We start from the raw sequence: 17,103 nt of genomic DNA on the forward strand, positions 1-17,103 counted from the left end.
ATCTTCTCAGAAGTTCTGCGTTAGGTAGGAGCATTTAGAAACGTTATAAACCGTGAATGACCACACACTCCAGCACAGTAGGTGGCGGCATGCACCTTTGACGTTGGTTTGCGGACCACTATTATATCATAGAAGAAGAAGAAGAAGAAGTACTCGCGAGATCTGGATGTGTGGTACAAGGCTAGTTGTGAGCGGGATGCAACTTTGTTACGCCGAGTACAGCAGCTTTCAAGATTCGGGTTATGCACGTGCACTTTACAATCAAATATTGAAGCATGTCGAGGTAGCGATCAGGCACAACGGACGACTTAACGACACATTTGGAAGTGGCAGTTGAGTTGCCTGCTAATCTACATTACTTAGCTTTATTGAGAACTGTCAAGCTAGGTAGCTACTTGTCTGTCACACTTGACACGAGAGACTGGAAGAGTGGCTCCGTCGCCAGGTACATCCTTTTCTTTTGCACTCAGTTGTAACCATGTGGCCCTGCATAACAATATGTAGGCCGCTTCTATTGAAATTAAGAAGCAGGTATGCTTTCTCAAAGGACACTCGGCAAACGTTAGTGTCAGCAAGCAAACTGATCTTCAGACCCAGTACATCATGTACAGGGGTGGGGAAGAAATGGACTCGACCAACAGGATACGACACGGGGTTGAAGACCTACAACAGCCTCACCAAACAGAAAGAACCACTGGTATTGGCGCAGGAAGGAATTGCTACTTGGTATGGAAAACATGGGATTTCATATAGCTACTGCTGCTGACCGGGTATTGACGGTAGTAAATATTTGTACTGTTACTGCAGGTATAGCTGTGGACCCACTGTCTACGACCATGCTCACCTGGGGCATGCATGGTAACCCACTCTCAAAGTACATTTTCAATGATACAAAATTAAATGTCATAAATTGATTTTGCTGTACTGAAATGGCTGAACTTTAATCTCTCTCATAGTTCCTATGTCAGATTTGACATCATCCAGAGGATTCTATCCAGGGTCTTTGGCATCAATGTCATTCATGTCATGGTCATCACTGACATCGATGATAAAATCATTAGAAGAGCTTTGGAGGTAGGCTTATTATCCAATGTAGCCCCTATAATTGAGATGCTGTTGTGCTGATGATATTGTTGTAATTTTCGTACTTTGATTATATTTTTGATGTCATTGCAGAAAAGCATATCTCCAACAGTCCTGGCCAGAATGTACGAGGAGGAATTTAAAAATGACATGTTAGCCCTGAAGGTGTGTGAGTATGTACTGTTTGCTGGGTGGGAAAAAAATGTGAGCTTTTGTTAGCTGTGTATTATATAGTACTTACCCTGCATACATTAATTACTGCACATATATTTGATATGTTGTCAAAGATATGCATGTTTATTTATATTTTTCAAGGTTCTTCCTCCTGCTGTGTACTTGAGGGTCACTGAGAATATACCTCAAATCGTGGCTTTCATTGAGGGCATCATCAGAAATGGACACGCCTATGCCACAAAACAAGGCATGTCTATATGTAAAAGTAATTGTTGATACATTCTCGTTGTTACTTTCTCAAGCCAAGATCAGTTTGCAAAGAGTTGCAGGATCTGAATTCCGGGTATTCATTCTGCTGCAGGGGACGTGTATTTCGATATCGGGTCCATCGGGGACCGTTACGGCAAGCTTATGGGTGCTGGAGATGCAACTGGTGAGCCTGGTACGTGTTGACATCACTTCATTGTGACATGTTTTTGTCATACTTAAAAAAAAAAATGTATTTCACCTTTATTTAACCAGGTGGGCCAGTTGAGAACAAGCTCTCATTTACAACTGCAACCTGGACAAGATAAAGCAAAGCAGTTCGACAAAAAATAAGAGTTACACATGGGATAAACAAAAGTACATTCAATAACTATAGAAAAATCTATATACAGTGTATGCAAATGGAGTAAGGAGGTAAGGCAATAAATAGGCCATAGTAGGGAAGTGATTACAATTTAGCAAATTATCACTGGAGTGATAGATGTGCAGATGATGATATGCAAGTAGAAATGAATGGACTATTTACAGATTTTTTTTTAAATTTGACCTTTTTTTTACTAGGCAAGTCAGTTAAGAACAAATTCTTATTTTCAATGACGGCCTAGGAACAGTGGATTAACTGCTCATGGGCAGAATGACAGATTTGTACCATGTCAGCTCGGGGATTTGAACTTGCAACCTTTCGGTTACTAGTCCAACACTCTTAACCACTAGGCTACCCTGCCGCCCCAGATGGGCTGTGTACAGCTGCAGCGATCTGCTCAGATAGCTGATGCTTAAAGTTCGTGAGGGAGATATGTCTCCAACTTCAGCGTTATTTTGGTGTTTTTTTTGCAATTCGTTCCAGTCATTGGCAGCAGAGAACTAGAAGGAAAGGCAGCCAAAGAGGCATTGAGTCTGGAAGGAGAGTTTACAGTCTAGCCAGACACCTAGGTATTTGTATTTGTCCACATATTCTAAATCAGAACTGTCCAGAGTAGTGATGCTAGTCGGGCAGGCAGGTGCGGGCAGCGAACGGTTAAATAGCATGCATGTAGTTTTACTGGCGTTTAAGAGCAGTTGGAGGCCACGGAAGGAGTGTTGTTTGGCATTGAAGCTCGGAGGTTTGTTAACAGTGTCCAAAGAAGGGCCAGATGTATACAGAATGGTGTTGTCTGCGTAAAGGTGGATCAAGGAATCACCCGCAGCAAGAGCGATATCATTGATATATCTTGAAAAAAGGGTCAGCCCGAGAATTGTACCATGTGGTACCCCCATAGAGACTGCCAGAGGTCCGGACAAAAGGCCCTCCGATTTGACACACTGAACTCTGTCAGAGAAGTAGTTGGTGAACTAGTCGAAGCAGTCATTTGAGAAACCAATGCTGTTGAGTTTGCCGATAAGAATATGGTGATTGACAGAGTCGAAAGCCTTGGCCGGGTCGATGAAGATGGCTGCACAGTACTATCTTTTATCGATGGCAGTTATGATATTGTTTAGTACCTTGAACGTGGCTGAGTTGCACCTGTGACCAGCTCGGAAACTGGATTGCACAGTGTAAAAGGTACGGTGTGATTCGAAATGATCAGTGATCTGATTGTTCACTTGCCTTTTCAAAGACTTTGTAAAGGCAGGGCAGGATGGATATAGGTCTGTATCAGTTTGGGTCTAGAGTAGAGGTCGACCGATTAATCGGAATGGACGATTAATTAGGGCCGATTTCTAGTTTTCATAACAATCGGTAATCGGTATTTTTGGGTGCCTATTTTTATACCTTTATTTAACTAGGCAAGTTAGTTAAGAACACATTCTTATTTTCAATGAAGGCCTAGGAACGGTGGGTTAATTGCCTCGTTCAGGGGCAGAACGACAGATTTTCACCTTGTCAGCTCGGGGGATCCAATCTTGCAACCTTACAGTTAACTAGTCCAACGCAATAACGACCTGCCTCTCTCTCGTTGCACTCCACAGGGAGACTGCCTGTTACGCGAATGCAGTAAGTCAAGATACGTTGCTAGCTGGCATTAAACTTATCTTATAAAAACAATCATAATCACTAGTTAACTACACATGGTTGATGATATTACTAGATATTATCTAGCGTGTCCTGCGTTGCATATAATCTGACTGAGCATACAAGTATCTGACTGAGCGGTGGTAGGCAGAAGCAGGCGCGTAAACATTCATTCAAACAGCACTTTTGTGCGTTTTTCCAGCAGCTCTTCGTTGTGCGTCAAGCATTGCGCTGTTTATGACTTCAAGCCTATCAACTCCCGAGATGAGGCTGGTGTAACCGAAGTGAAATGGCCAGCTAGTTAGCGCGCGCTAATAGCGTTTCAAACGTCACTCGCTCTGAGCCTTATAGTAGTTGTTCACCCTGCTCTGCATGGGTAACGCTGCTTCGATGGTGGCTGTTGTCGTTGTGTTGATGGTACGAGCCCAGGGAGGAGCGAGGAGAGGGACGGAAGCTATACTGTTACACTGGCAATACTAAAGTGCCTATAAGAACATTTAATAGTCAAAGGTTAATGAAATACAAATGGTATAGAGGGAAATAGTCCTATAATTCCTATAATAACGACAACCTAAAACTTCTTACCTGGGAATATTGAAGAGGAACCACCAGCTTTCATATGTTCTCATGTTCTGAGCAAGGAACTGAAACGTTAGCTTTCTTACATAGCACATATTGCACTTTTACTTTCTTCTCCAACACTTTGTTTTTGCATTATTTAAACCAAATTGAAAATGTTTCATTATTTACTTGAGGCTAAATTGATTTTATTGATTTATTATATTAAGTTAAAATAAGTATTCATTCAGTATTGTTGTAATTGTCATTATTACAAATAAATAAATAAAAATCGTCCTATTTATCGGTATCGGATTTATTGGCCCCCCAATAATCGGTATCGGAGTTGAAAAATCATAATCGGTGACCTCTAGTCTGGAGTGTCTCCCCCTTTTGAAGAGGGGGATGACCGCGGCAGCTTTCCAATCTTTAGGAACCTCGGGCGATACGAAAGAGAGGTTGAACAGACCAGTATAGGGGTTGCAACAATGGCGGCGGATAATTTTAGAAAGAAATGGTCCAGATTGTCTAGCCCAGCTGATATGTACGGGTCCAGGTTTTGAAGCACTTTCAGAACATCTGCTATCTGGATTTGGGTGAAGGAGAAGCTGGGGAGGCTTGGGCAAGTTGCTGCAGGGGGTGCGGAGCTGTTGGCTGCGGTTGGGGTAGCCAGAAAGAAAGCATGGCCAGCTGCATAGAGATGATTATTATGGATTTATCGGTGGTGACAGTGTTTCCTAGCCTCCTTGATAATTTGAGTGAGTTTGAGGGCATATATCTTAGATCAGGGGTGTCAAAGTCAAATGGACGGAGGGCCAAATAAAAAATTTAGCTACAAGCCGAGGGCCGGACTGTTCGAATGTTCATTGAAAAATTTTTAAATGACGCATATAGTCTAGTGAACCTAATTGAACCTACTGAAAACCTAACAAATATATTCCAATATGATCAGATAAATAAAGCAATATTTTCTTATGGCTCTGTCAGTAATCTTTAATTTTCAACAGACACAAAAGACAAATTTCCTTTATATAAAAATCCCCATAACATGAACATTAAATGAAAGAAACCGGTATTCAAGGCACCATCAGTAGCCTATATTTTCTATTTTAGCAAAAGTGGGCTAAATTTACTTCAAAGAAAAAAACAATAATAGCAATTTTCTATCATCCACTCCGTAAATGGCCGGGCTGATTTAGCGATCTCTTCTGCCAAAATAAAACTGGCCTTGACAGCAGCCTGGCCTTGTGATTTGGCTTTTTTGAACAGAGCCTGTCGAGATTTGAGGCCTCGTTTTAATTCCTCTGCCTTTTGTAGCCTTTGTTCCATGTCCATATTCTTGTTTTTGTCCGCGTGTTTCGTTTCATAATGTCGTCTCAGATTATACTCTTTCAGTACCGCCACACTTTCTCCACACAGAAGACACACAGGTTTTCCAGCTACCTCCGTGAACATATACTCCGACTCCCACCTTGTTTGAAACCCGCGGTTCTCAGTGTCCACCTTCCGTTTTGCCATTTTTGATGGGTATCTGAAAGTTAATTTTACTGTGATGCTGACGACTGCTGTGCCAATAAATATTGAAATGAAGCAGCCTACTGCTCGGTGCGTCACCGTTGCATTGTGGGAAATGTAGTATTGGTGCGTGTAAAAGATCTGCGGGCTGCCGGCTTGCTGCGGTCTGCGGGCCGGTTCTAATAATAAATCAAGATCATCCCAGGGGCCGTAAAAAACCTTCTCGCGGGCCGGATGTGGCCCGCGGGCCTTGACTCTGACATATGTGTCTTAGATTGTACTTCCTTTGTGTTTGGAAGACTACAGTATGCTTTTTCAAAACCATAGGCAAGGAAATGATTGACTAACTGATACATGTTTTGGGTAGGAACTAAGCTTTAACATACTGTTTCCTAGGGGACAGAGAGAAACGGGACAGCCGGGATTTTGCCCTGTGGAAGGCTTCCAAGCCGCAGGAGCCCTCCTGGGAGTCTCCCTGGGGCAAGGGAAGACCCGGCTGGCACATCGAATGCTCCACCATTGCCAGGTGCCAACCTCATTTTTACTAACCCTTGGTTATTGAAGAATATATATATTCATCATTTAGGACTATCATAGCACAAGCAGATCTGGTACTGTCTTGCCAATGAAAATGACCACTGGAGTTGGCAAGATGCCACAAAAAGATCTGGAATCAGGCTATTTTAGGTCATCATCATGTATTTGCTTTTGTTTTCAACTCGTTCTCAGTCACATCAAGAAATATTTGCCTACCTACCATGGCTTCTGTTAATCTGATAAAATATGCATTTTATTATCGCCATGTAATTTATATGTTGGGCGTTCACTGTATGGAGTTAAATAATCCCCCTGATGTCTGTATCTTTGGGCCAAAAGTATATGGGAATGCATATAGATCAGTTTCTGAAGATTTACTTTCACCTCTCTGGTCTCCAGCTCTGTGTTTGGAAGTCAGCTGGACATTCACTCTGGGGGCATCGATTTGGCCTTCCCTCACCATGAGAATGAGATCGCCCAGTGTGAGGCCTACCACCAGTGTGGCCAGTGGGGGAACTACTTCCTGCACTCAGGTAGGACTCCACAGTCTTGTGACACGTAGGTCGTATTCAGTAGGGCACACCGTAGCAAACGAAAAGGATTGTTTCTTATTGTACATGTCCAAGTCGGTATTATTTAGTTTGAAAGAAAATAAACATGACTGTGATGTCCACTTACATGGATTATGCTTTACTTCCGTCCACCATGGCTAATGTTGGAGAATGGCAAAAGGAGATGATTCATATCTGCATTTCTACTTTGACTTTATTTTCTTATGCAGGACATTTACATCTTAAAGGAAGTGCTGAGAAAATGTCAAAGTCCTTGAATAATTATATAACGATAAAGGTAAAGTGTTGATCTACAGTACATTACTACTTTTAAATAAATAAACATTATTAAATGGTGTCGGGCTTGCACTATAGAAAAGGTCATTTGTTTTATAACAAGTCTTCGTTCTTCCTAATTGAGGTAATATGTACTTCATGTGTATTCGTCTCTCTCACTTGTAGGATTTCCTAGAATCTTACTCCGCCAATGAATTCCGAATGTTCTGCCTTCTGACCAAATACAGATCAGGTGTGAACCCTTTTTGGTTGTTTTTATGATGGTAAACTGGTTTTTATTTTACTCAAGTGATGTTGAGCTCTGAGGTCATTTTTTTGTTGTTGTTCACAGCAATCGACTACAGTGATGCCAGCTTGAACGAAGCTCGGAGCTCCCTGGCAACCATTACTGCCTTCACCCATGATGCCCAGGCCTACATGAGGGGCCAGCTGCAGTGCCCGGCTGTGGAGGAGGGGGCATTATGGGAAAGGTAGGGCCTACATCTCCTTTCTGCTATTGTACTTTATATGTAGTGTAGTACAGCATTGAATACACACACACATTCATTCTAGTGCAGGAACATCACATCAGGAGAGTCACATGCATTCTCAGTTCATTGAGACATTACTGCCATTTTCGTTTCTGATGACGCATTTGTCAGGGAGATACATTTACTGGCATATTTTATACAAGGTGGGTCACTTATCTATGTTTAACTGTCATAGGTCAGGTTGAACAGTTAATTTTCCTACCACATCCCATGTCCTTCAGAAGGTAAGCAGATAAATCTTCACCAATTCCTTGGCGTCTGTGTTTTCAAGGTTAGCTGAAACCAAAGCAAACGTTGTCAGAGCACTGGCAGATGACTTTGATACGCCAAGGGTCGTTAATGCCATCATGAGCCTTGTTTACCATGGGAACCGCCATCTTCAGCCCATCACTAAGGTAACCTGTCAAGATGAGAACCATGACTAATGTGGCATACCACTCATGAGGAACAGTTTCAGGCAAAGAAAATCAACGTCACAACTAACCTGAATAAGATGTAACATAATCACAAGTCATACCTTCACACATTGCATTGAATTGTTACAAAGATGACACAATTTCTCATGTAGATTTTCCTGTGTTTCATAAGGGGATGGCTTGTACTGTATGGTGAATGGTTCACTGTTACTTGTTGTGCCTTGTCTGAGTAGCCTGACAGATCACCAAGGAGCCCAGCTGTGTTTGGGGCCTTCCTCGCCTACATCAGGGAAGTCTTTGAGGTCCTGGGAGTCGACCTGCTGGACAGAAAGGTCAGAGATTAAAGTTCATAATAACACATAGTTGACTGGCATTATGAAAGCACAATAGGAGTGTATTTCCTCAAATACTCAGCGCACCACTAAGACCAGAGTTCAATCCGATCGGGCTTGGAACCTTTTAAAGCAATGTTCCCTCGTTCCCAAAGACCGTAATCACAGTAAATTCAGCATGTCGGCTCAATCAGAAATAGAATTTAAATATCAAGAAGCACTATTATACGGCTCTACCACTGATTGGATTGAATCCCGGCCTTATTCCAGTGCAACATATGATTGTGTGTCTGCACCATTTTAATGGTAAATGTCCATAAACGATTGCCAACATCTCTTCGATATAAATGCCAGCAGTACTGGTAGTATGGGGTAGTATGTTGTCTTTTTGTTGCAAGTTACTTTTTTTCTGTGGTTAAAATGGCACCTATTATGGGCCTAAAATCAGGTTAATTATAACCATTTTATTAACATTTGACTTTTTAGTAATTTAGCAGACACTTACGCAAGTGCATACATTTTTCTACTGGTCCGCCGTGGGAATCGAATCCACAAACCTGAGCCACACAGGACCATAAGGGACCATAACCCTAACTGGTTTACTTGTTCCATATCTCACCTCTCTTCATCTTCAGGAGGCTCATTCTGTTGATTCTTCGGGGACCCTAGAGAACGTGGTGGAGCAGTTGGCTCGTTTCCGTAGCGATGTGCGGGCCTTCGCTTTGTCCGTGCAAGCCACGCCCCCTGGAGAGCCCGCCCATGCCAGTCCAAGTTCATGCTCAGAAAAGTTTACCCTCCTCAAGGCCTGCGACACCCTGCGGAAAGACCTTGCATCTATGGGAGTGCACATAAGGGTTAGTGCGTGTGTATGTCAGTGGGGGCTTCTCAAAGGAGGAAGGGGAAGACGATCCTACTCAGTGAGTTTCATAAAAATAGTGAAACATTAAGAAAGTTATCCTTTTTAGATAAATCTATACTAAATATTTTCACACTAAATAACTGATTAAAACACCTTTTTTTTAAATGAAGGTCTACAGTAGCCTCAACAGCACTTTCTCAGGTAGTGTAGCCAGAGAACAGCTAGTTTCCGTCCTCTGGGTTTATTGACTTCAATGCAAAACCTAGGAGGCTCATGGTTCTCACCCCCTTCCATATAACGACTTGCAGAGGACGTCCTCCAACATATCAGAGCTCTTGCAACATTAACTGACACGTTATCCGACCAATCAAAAGTGTGGACATTTACAAGCTGAAATGAACGAGAGAAACTGTGCAAATTACTTGTGCTAATTTTGTTAGCATTTTGTTAATAGACCCCCAATGGACTTTTTGTATTTTTAGCACCCCCTTGTATGCTAAACTGGTAATAGCGTATATCCCGGAATGGCAGAATAGCAGTATAAAAATCTGGATAACACCCAAGCTTATTGTAGTGTGTTTACTAACGTGTTACTTCTAGTAGCTATGTTGACTGAAATGAGCTAATATGGTGATAATTGTAGGCTGTGTGTAGTGGTTAGCGGGTATGTTATGAAAGTTTATCTTGGAGAGTTTTTTTCACTGGGTCACAGACAGCTGTTGTGCACCAAGGTCCACAAGCAAAGAGAAAAGGTGAGATGTGAGAAGGAATTATACATCGAGCAAGGTGATGATGCTGTTTGTATGTGGCTGCTATGAAAGTGAACTGTGTGTGTGGGTGATCAGGGGTGTATTCCTTCTGCCAATTCTGTTGCAGAACTTTTCTTAAACGTAAGTAAACGGGATGGACCAACGTGCAATAGAAACTCTTGTTTTGGTTGTAAAACAGAACAAATGTTTGGTCTAATGAGTACACCCTAGATCCGCTAGATGCAGGCAAGAGTGTGCAAGGCGGTATTGAATGTCACTGCCACCTTTCTCTCAACCGCCTGTGCACCTATGTTAATACGTTATGAACTTACATATGTAGGTTACCTTGTTGCAACCTCATGATGGGTATAGGGCAAATTCAAGTATCATGTAGTAGCCTAAACCTATCAATGTTATATTGAGCTGGGTGAATGGAATTTGAATGACATGAGTAAAGAAAGTTTTGGAAGCACTGGATGACCTCTCATTCAGCATTTCATTGTCAGATTTCCTTTAGGCAAGTAATATTTGAATGGAGGAAAAAAAATCACATTTAACACATGAAATATTTTTCCTCAAAAGTAAAACCATAGGCTAAAACTAATCCAAGAAGTTGAACACTTTATGCCATCTAGTGTCTAAAAATACATCCTGCATAGCTGTGTACTGATATTGCAAAGTAAACCATACTGTTATAACTTGCTTGAAAGACTTGAGTGTTTGTAGTATGAAGAGGTTTAACTGGGTGACATTCCTTCATTATGACTCAAGTTGTTCTTTTTTTTCTGGATTCAGGACAGAGGCCCCAACTCCACGTGGGAGATTTCGCAGAAGAGGCCAGCTGGCCAGGACAAGAAATAATAGAACAGAATTGCAAATGGAATGAGCTTAGATTGAGTTTTGTATGTCCTGGTTTGGATGAAGATTGAGGACTACCACAAAGACTGGGAGACATGGAATTGTGGGTTGGAGCTGCTATGATGTTGTTGACTGTTTCCTCAAGACTTTGGAAGGATTGGTATAATGGAATTTGTCATAGGCCAGGTTGGACTATATCACTGGCATTGGAAATGATACTATCGCATAGTTATAAATGGGATTGTCATAAAATTATACTTAGGTCTGCAATAAAGTGTTGATAGAATTGTATATAAAATATTGTTAATGTAAAATATTTTTCACCTTAAGCTACTTGATTCAAAGTAAAATGTATTTCAGGGGAATGACTTATCAAATATGTAAATCTTTTGAAATCAGAATTGTCAAATTATTCCTGTGCAAAATGCCATTTAAATTATTACACACTAAAACAAAATATAAATACAACATGTAAAGTCTTGGTCCCATGTTTCATGAGTTGAAATAGAAAATGAAATACATTTTCCATTTGCACAGAAAGCTTATTTTCTCAAATTTCGCCTTTGCCAAGATAATCCGTCCACCAGACAGGTGTGACATATTAAGAAGTTGATTAAACAGCATGGTCATTACACAGGTGCACCTTGTGCTGGGGATAAAAGGCCACTTTAAAAGGTGCCGTTTTGTCACCCAAAACAATGCCACAGATGTCTCAAGTTGATGGAGCATGTTATTGCCATGCTGACTGCAGGAATATCCACCAGAGCTGTTGCCAGATTATTTAATGTTCAATTTTCTACCATAAGCTGCCTCCAACGTTGTCCAGTGAATTTTGCCTTCTATTTTTGTTCAGTGTTTGTCTTTCTGTTGTTACATTATAATTGCTACCGATTTCATCGACACACACACATTAGAGGGGGTGGAAATATAGAAGTAAAAAGATGCCAACCTTTGTGATATCTCAGTTTATTAATTATTATCAAATAAAGGTCACAAGACAAATATAGCACAACAAATACAATAGCTACACCCATGCGAATATAAAGGGAAAACCCTCTTTGGGCTGGTGTAGTACATTTACACTTTCCAATCAAATCTCAGTTATTTGATTGATGTTCCTGCATGCTCGTTGGCCAGATACTGCTTTAAAACTTCCAGCAGTCGTTCGCACAAGCTTCCCCTGTCGTCATTTTCTGAGTGAACTCTGATCATTGAGCAAGCTGTTTCACAATTTCATTGATATATCCGTTCATGTAGAAACGAGTCATATGCCTTTTATTCTGCGGTGGATGCTAAATGGGTAGAAGTTGACGCACGATTGGTGTGGTAAATCCTATGCATTCTTTCGCTTTAGACCTACACATGTTCTATGCATGTCAAAACCGAAGGCCACCTGACAGACTGGAACAGTAGGGTATCTTAATTGCTTTGACAATTTTATCAAATACGTTTTTAATGAAAGTCAATTGCACTTTTGAGATAGTGTCGCCTGTTCGGGTGTCTAGGCGGAGAATGAAAAGAACCATGCCTGAAATGAAAAGGGCGAGGAGGCCCGACGTGAAACTGGTTATATTGGGGCACATGAACGTTGGCAAGACCTCTCTGTTACACAGGTACATGGATAAAAAGTTCAATGATACCATTAGTACCGTCGGCGGTGCGTTCTACTTAAAGCAGTGGGGACCCTACAACATATCGCTTTGGGACACCGCAGGTAGGTATTTTATATGATAAAATGTTTTATTTCCTGTACAAGTATAACACATGGGGAAAGTGCAGTGTCAATTTCTACTTTTATTTTGCATTTTTAAGTGCACAGAGACGAATTGCAACTAATTAGGCTATACACATCAAGCGTCATTTGTTGACAGACGCAAGCATCAATATTTATTTTCCAAATTCACAGTAGGGTTTCAAGAAAAAAAATGATTGAATTTGTATTTTATGTCTAATTTTGGGGCGGATTTGTTTACAGTGAGGAGAGAATGGGTGGAGGTAGTGCTTGTCACAGTAGTTAGGCCTACTTTACATACAGAGCTAAACTGAAGATAACCTCTTATCTTGAGTGACTGGATTTTTCCATTCAGTACAGCAACCAGTAGCTTTTGTGTGTGTGGAATACCCACAGCATAATACAAATGGGTATATATGGTAAAAGTTTCTGTCTGCTCATGCATTGTGGAGCGACCGTACATTCATAAACGCATATAAGGGAAAGGGGGATACCTAGTCAGTTGTACAACTGGATGCCTTCAACTGAAATGTGTCTAACTCATTTAACTCAACCCCTCTGAATCAGAGAGGTGCAGCGGGTTGCCTTAATCGACATCCACGTCTTCGGGGCCCGGGAACAGTGGTTTAACTACCTTGCTCAGTGGCAGATTTAACAATACTTCATATTGACTCGCGCAAGAGAGATGGGTTTCTTGGCGCAGTTGTTAGCGTGCAAGTCTTTTACCCAGAAGGTTGAGGTTTCGCAGACTACCTTGGACAAGCTCACTCTCCCTTCTTGATTCATTACACTCTGTAACCATCTAAACATGCTTAATGTTTCACTACTAGGTCGGGAGCAGTTCCACGGGCTCGGCTCCATGTACTGCCGGGGCGCGTCCGCTGTCATCCTTACCTACGACGTGACCAACTGGCAGAGCCTGGCCGAGCTGGAGGAGCGCTTCCTGTCTCTCACCGACACAGCCAATCACGACTGCATCTACGCCGTGGTGGGCAACAAGGCTGACATTACTGACCCCCCCAATGTGGAAGAAGACTATGAGGGGGGTTTCCCCGTTCACACACCGCACTATGCCTGCCACCTCATCCCTCCAGCCTCCCCTACTACGGTCTCCCCCGTGGCCAACCGAGAGGTTCGAAAGGAGGACGCCGTGGCGCTCTACCAGCGTATCCTCCGGTACAAGGCGCTGGATGAGCGTTTGAGCCCGCCTGCAGAGAGGATGTGCTTTGAGACGAGCGCCAAGACGGGTGCCAACGTGGACGAGTTGTTTGAGACGCTGTTCGAAATGGTGCTGCCGTCCATCCTGAGGATGAGGTCGGAGAGCGAGGCCTCGCCCACCATAGACCTGGAGGACTATGGGCCGGTGTCCAGCAAGCAAACCAAGGGGGGCTGCTGCTGAACGGAGTAGGGTGAAGTAGCCCCAAGGTGCTGATCTTGGGTCTATTTTGCATTTTCCCCACGAATGGGTAAGGTTAGGATTGTGGGAGGGGAAGCTGATCCTAGATCTGTACATTGGGGAACGTTTACCCCAGAGCCTGCTGAAGGCGACAAAGAAGAAGTCTTGGGGAGAATCTCAATTGTATACTCCTCGCCTCTTCTCGACCTAGTATTCTTCTCATAACCCATTGAATGAGAAAGCCAGAGGTCCCTTCCCTCTGACCAGCTCGCTCCTCCAATAGGTTTTGAGATGGAGAGAGGATGCGAGGAGTATGCAATTGAGAATCTTCCCTGGTTTTAGGGGTTGGTTTTCACAGACATACACGTACGTACACCCACGTTGTTTCTACTTTAATACAGAGGGATTACTCATCAAGTGAGCTCAACTGAGCTGGGCCGGATTACCAAACAGGCACTGGGCATGTGCCCCGTGCCCCTAACCCATGTTTTTGTTGCATATGATACCAAAATGTGTAGAATTGTAGGAAATTAGGTTTAAAACTGCAAAATTATCTTAACCTCATGGCAAAATGTGAACAAAATGAGATGCGCTATAAAATACCAACAAAACAAAAAATCTGCCCAATGACGAAAGTGTGTAATTGTAGGAAATTGGCTTTAAAACTATTTGTCAAAATTTGCTCTAAGCCTCATGACAAAATGCGTAGAATAGCATTAGAAAACTTCGTTTTTCTCTCTGCACCATGGCAAAATGTGCTAATTCTGTAATTAAGTCCAGTAGTCTGTCACTGCTGTTCAGATTTCATTTTATGGTTTCACACTAAAAAGGAAATGTCACTTTAAAAAAATAAAATGTTTTGTTAGTCAATTCTGGTCTTGGGGAATTTTTGGACTGAGTTGCACAAAAATGTCACTTGTCTGAGCTGTTTGTCCTTGATAGAAAAATGCATTTTCACTTGATTTTTGTGTCATTTGTCATTTTCAGACACCTTTTTATTTCTTTATCTTTGTTTACCATCTTCCTAAATTAAAGCCATTCTACCTCCAATAATAGTTATTGAATTTCAGCTTTCTGTCAATAACATGTTTTTTAAATTTTGAAATCACCATGTTGTTATTGAACATATGGTGTAAAATGCTACCACAAGGGTGTAGTGTAGGAACTGTTTTTAGAGAGCTCCTATTGAATATGGAGGACTAAGAATATGGCCAAAGAACCAAAATATCCTCTTTACCCCAAAGGCATTATGTTGCCACATTGACTAAGAAATCAAACAGAATTTATGTACTGGTGAGTCCCTGATGAGATTTCAAACAACTGTGCTTCATTTTAAACAACATTGTCACACATCCACTACTAAATGTTCTTCAAACATTTTGATTATCTGGGAATTTAGAACATAAACGTCTCTATGTTCAGAATCCCAACTAGGGCTGAGTGACTTGTTATTGTAGCCACTTTACTCACCTGTCACCTTTGCCTTTGGAACAAGTGTTCTAGTAAGAGGTTTACATGCCCGAGTGTCTGTCTAGAACTGTGCCGTGCATATGATGCCGTTTGTTTGTCTTGAGCTGATTAAACTAAGCTCCCTACCTGACAATCTGGGATGGACTGGGACCAGAAATGTTCTATATATGAACTCAGCAAAAAAAGAAATGTCCCTTTTTTGGGACCCTGTCTTCAAAAGTTAATTTGTAAAAATCCAAATACCTTCACATATCTTCATTGTAAAGGGTTTAACCACTGTTTCCCATGCTTGTTCAATGAACCATAAACAATTAATGAACATATGCACACGTGGAACGTTCGTTAAAACACAAACAGCTTACAGACGGTAGGCAATTAACGTCACAGTTATGAAAACTTAGGTCACTAAAGAGGCCTTTCTACTGACTCTGGAAAAACACGTTGCGTTTATCGTCGAAGGAATGAGCGTTACACTGAGGCCTGTACTCTGGAGCGGGATCGAGGTGGAGGGTCCGTCGTGGTCTGGGGCGGTGTGTCAGCATCATCGGACTGAGCTTGTCATTGCAGGCAATCTCAACGCTGTGCATTACAGGGAAGACTTCCTCCTCCCTCATGTGGTACCCTTCCTGCAGACTCATCCTGACATGACCCTCCAGCATGACAATGCTATACTGCTCGTTCTGTGCGTGATTTCCTGACTGGAATGTCAGTGTTCTGCCATGGCCAGCGAAGAGCCCGTATCTCAATCCCATTGAGCACGTCTGGGACCTGTTGGATTGGCGGGTGAGGGATTGGGCCATTCCCCCCAGAAATGTCCAGGAACTTGCAGGTGCCTTGGTGGAAGAGTGGGGTAACATCGCACAGCAAGAACTGGAAAATCTGGTGCAGTCCATGAGGAGGAGATGCACTGCAGTACTTAATGCAGCTGGTGGCCACATCAGATACTGACTGTTACTTTTGATTTTGAACCCCCCCCCCCCCTTGTTTAGGGACACATTCCATTTCTGTTAGTCACATGTCTGTGGAACTTCTTCAGTTTATGTCTTTGTTGTTGAATCTTATGTTCATACAAATATTTAAACATGTTCAGTTCGCTGAAAATGAACGCAGTTGACAGTGAGAGGACGTTTTTTCCCCCGCTGAGTTTGGAAAATTCCCGTTCCCCCCCAAAAACAAAGTGCAACACAAAGAATCTGTTCTGTACTGACAGCATGTCCACGATGTGCCATATGAATGATATGAAGGCTGAGAATATTGTTCAGATGAATGATCGATTGTGCAGACAAATAGAAACGCTCAAACAGATAATCATCAGGGAATGGTAAAACATGCAAGCGGAGTCTGATCACCCTGTTCCAGACTGATATTTATGCAGAGTATTTATGCTTCTATATCAACTGGCTCTTCAAGAAAAGGACACGCCATGTCTGACACCACTTCAGTCTGCAGGCTTCAGATAAAGAGAAACTCGGGATTAGTTGAAAACCTGCCAGCGAGCAGGTTAGCTTAACAGAGTATGTTGCAATAGTGACTGACTCAGAGTTAAGCTGAACTGGCTTTGTGAAACCAACAACTCAAGTCAACTGAGTTTTCACCAAACCCGCTTTCTGAAACGGGTCCCAGGTAATCTGATAAAGCAATATCACTCTCCTTATTGGTCAATAGCTCTTACACAGCCTGGAGGTGTGTTTTGGGTCATTATCCTGTTGAAAAAGAAATTATAGTCCCACTAAGCGCAAACCAGATGGGATGGTGTAACCAGCATGGCTACCACAGCATTCTGCAG

The 17,103-nt window shown here is 42.2% G+C and overlaps 2 protein-coding genes across 3 annotated transcripts; both read left to right on the forward strand.

Moving 5' to 3' along the window:
- Positions 1-168: 168 nt before the first annotated feature.
- On the forward strand, positions 169-11,672 carry cars2 (cysteinyl-tRNA synthetase 2, mitochondrial). 2 transcript variants are annotated; one of them, XM_064969377.1, is made up of 15 exons: positions 169-726; positions 808-858; positions 957-1,074; positions 1,177-1,248; positions 1,399-1,504; positions 1,619-1,699; positions 5,987-6,116; positions 6,527-6,660; positions 6,909-6,976; positions 7,141-7,207; positions 7,307-7,445; positions 7,777-7,900; positions 8,155-8,253; positions 8,889-9,107; positions 10,657-11,672. In XM_064969377.1, exons 1-15 carry the CDS (start codon positions 479-481, stop codon positions 10,720-10,722), a joined length of 1,722 nt encoding a protein of 573 aa, XP_064825449.1. In that variant the 5' UTR covers positions 169-478; the 3' UTR covers positions 10,723-11,672. The 2 variants fall into 2 exon arrangements, with proteins under 2 accessions (XP_064825449.1, XP_064825451.1); XM_064969379.1 differs by having other exon boundaries at positions 1,619-1,690.
- A 306-nt stretch (positions 11,673-11,978) lies between these two features.
- On the forward strand, positions 11,979-14,717 carry LOC135542436 (ras-related protein Rab-20-like). The gene is made up of 2 exons (XM_064969380.1): positions 11,979-12,433; positions 13,282-14,717. The coding sequence occupies exons 1-2, from the start codon at positions 12,175-12,177 to the stop codon at positions 13,848-13,850; spliced, it is 828 nt and encodes a 275-aa protein (XP_064825452.1). The 5' UTR covers positions 11,979-12,174; the 3' UTR covers positions 13,851-14,717.
- Positions 14,718-17,103: the final 2,386 nt, after the last annotated feature.

This window comes from Oncorhynchus masou, chromosome 6, assembly GCF_036934945.1.
Source record: "Oncorhynchus masou masou isolate Uvic2021 chromosome 6, UVic_Omas_1.1, whole genome shotgun sequence".
Taxonomy (NCBI): domain Eukaryota; kingdom Metazoa; phylum Chordata; class Actinopteri; order Salmoniformes; family Salmonidae; genus Oncorhynchus; species Oncorhynchus masou.